The sequence below is a fragment of the Portunus trituberculatus genome, chromosome 34 (assembly GCF_017591435.1).
Source record: "Portunus trituberculatus isolate SZX2019 chromosome 34, ASM1759143v1, whole genome shotgun sequence".
Classification (NCBI taxonomy): domain Eukaryota; kingdom Metazoa; phylum Arthropoda; class Malacostraca; order Decapoda; family Portunidae; genus Portunus; species Portunus trituberculatus.
This window is the reverse complement of record NC_059288.1, coordinates 5,624,317-5,626,816: the sequence shown is the minus strand read 5'-3', so window position 1 is coordinate 5,626,816 and position 2,500 is coordinate 5,624,317. Positions and strand designations below refer to the sequence as shown.

The following is a 2,500-nucleotide window of genomic DNA, read 5'->3' as shown; positions in this document are numbered from 1 at the left end:
CCTGTGTGAGTGTGTGCGTGCGTGCTCCAGATCCAGAGGTGGTGCGTGCGCGCGCGCATCAGTGTGAGCCAGACTTGCTGGCGCCGCTGCCGCGTCAGTGGGCGCCGCTCGCCCCGCCGCCATGGGCTGCCGTCAATACGACCGGAAGTTTTTCTCACACGTGACGAGCCGCGTGGTGGTGGCGGTGACGGTGGGCCAGGTGGGCCACCCACAGCTGGAGGAGGTGGTGGCCAGGCTCACGTCGTGGCAGGTGGCCGCCCTGGAGCGTCACATGCAGGTAACTCTGCTGGCCAGCGGGAGGGTCACCTTGCGGGAGGGCGGCCTGGCAGTGCACCACGCCGCACGCCCCTCCCCCACTCAGGCCCCGTCACACGTGCAGGTCACCGCCGACGACGTGTGGAGTGTGTTCTCGGTGGACCGCGGTCCGGCAGGCAGTGGCCCGCCCGTGCACGTGTACGCGGCGCTCAACGTGGGGCGCGAGGGATGGTGCGTGCTTGCCGCGGACTTCCACACGCTGCTGCACGTGCTGCAGGAGCACGGCATGCAGGCGCCTCACCTGCAGGCGGGGCAGGAGGAGGCGTGCGGCCCGGACTGTGAGGGGCGGCGTGACAGCCTGGTGGCGCGGGCCAGGGCGGGCCTGAGGCAGTATCCTACCATCCGGCGGCCGCGGTGCGTGCGATGGCACAAGTACCTGGTGAAGCGTACCCTGCAGCTATCCTGGATGATGCTGGCGGAAAGCGAAGAAGCCATGGTGCTGTGCGACGCGCCGCTGCTGCACTATCTCAGCCACGGTGACCCGGAGGCTGGGTGGGTGCTGGTGGCGGGCTTCGATGTGCGGGATCGCAAGCATCGAGCCGCGGGGCGCACGGCCGCGACGGAGCGGCCTGTGGAGGTTGTCTGCGAGGAAGGGGATGAGCGCGGCTTCCTGCTGGGCGTGAGTCCTCTGCTGCGGCGCTGCGGGGAGGCGAGCCGCAATACTTTCCTGCGCCACTTCACACAGATCAACCCGCTGTGCTGGGAAGAGGCGGAGGCGGCAGTGGTCGGCGAGGGCGGCCTACGGGCGGCAGCCTTCAGGCAGGTGTGTGGCCTGCCGCTGCCCTACCTGCGCCAGCACGCCCCACACGCGCTATACTCAGCCATCAGCCTGAGTCGCGCCCTCGTGCCATGGGTGGCGGAGGAGCACCTCAAGGCGGGTGAGGACATCACTTGACCTGGCGGGGGCGGGGCGTGGCAGGTTGGGCGGGGACGTGGGTGAGTGCTGGACCTGGCAAGCATTATCGGGGCCGCGGTTCAGTGTGGTGGCTGCCCGGGCCCGCCATGATCCACTCTCCCATCCTCCATCAGCTACACCTACCCCGCCCCCCACACCCAACACGCCAGCCTCGCCGTGTGGACCAAGCCGTTATCTCGTTGTTATGTGTACCGTTCATGTGTTACTCGTGTGTGTGTGTGTGTGTGTGTGTGTGTGTGTGTTTGCGCCAGTGTGGGTGAGTGTTACGGATTGTGCTGGACAGGAAACACACGTCACTCTGATGTGCTGGTGACGTGATAGGAAGTGACGGGATGACCTAGCATCAGTGATTCTCCTCTTCTTCCTCCTCCTCCTCCTCCTCCCTCCCTCAATCTTTCCTGTCTTGGAAAAAAATAGATATATATTCTACTTTCTCTCATGCCCCCTTAAAAGAAAGGGAGCGCCGTCCCCTTCTTCAGAAAGTGTGTGTGTGTGTGTGTGTGTGTGTGTGTGTTGCAAAGTTTGTCATACTCTTATCAAGGTTGAGGTTGTTGTCATGGTGTGATAAAGTCTCTCTCTCTCTCTCTCTCTCTCTCTCTCTCTCTCTCTCTCTCTCTCTCTCTCTCTGATGTTATATAAGGTCATTTGGGTGTGTTGTGCCTTGTCTCTCTCTCTCTCTCTCTCTCTCTCTCTCTCTCTCTCTCTCTCTCTCTCTCTCTCTCTCTCCATGGTGTATAAAGGGCTGTGCAAGTAATAAGGAAGGAGGAAGGAAGTTTTTGGCATCATATAATTGTTATCTTATTAAACTTTTTACCCATATTTATAAGTTCGTTTTCTTCACAGATCCCTTTAAAACTGTGTGTGTGTGTGTGTGTGTGTGTGTGTGTGTGTGTGTGTGTGTGTGTGTGTGTGTATTGCCGGGGTGAGGATAGTCTCTCCTGCAGCGTCACGTTCTCTGCGTTGCAAGGATGAAGAGAAACGAACCTTACATTGATGGAGGGTAGGGGAGATAAGGGCGCGGGGCGGGGAGGGGGTGGATGGAGTAGGCGCCTCGGTGACGGGCTCTGGTGGAGGTGCAGGTGTTCCTCTCAAGGCCAGGTTGCCGTTGCTGTTGGTGCCGCTCTGCTGTTGCTGTCACTGAGTGCAGGGCAGGACGTGCTGGAGGATTTGCGAGTGGCGGGCGAGGATTGGGTGGAGCAACGGGGACCATATACACTACCAGGGCGGTGTGAGGCATGTGGCGTCATCGCTGAGTGAGTGAGTGAGTGT

At 60.8% G+C, this 2,500-nt stretch overlaps 1 protein-coding gene across 1 annotated transcript in view; it reads left to right on the top strand.

Moving 5' to 3' along the window:
* The first annotated feature begins 121 nt into the window (after positions 1 to 121).
* The window catches only part of LOC123512553, a 10,986-nt gene continuing 8,607 nt past the window's right edge, over positions 122 to 2,500 (top strand). Inside the window, exon 1 of the mRNA XM_045268980.1 lies at positions 122 to 2,484. Within this exon, the coding sequence (XP_045124915.1) occupies positions 122 to 1,210 (1,089 nt within the window). The 3' untranslated portion in view covers positions 1,211 to 2,484. The remainder of the gene's footprint in view (positions 2,485 to 2,500) is intronic.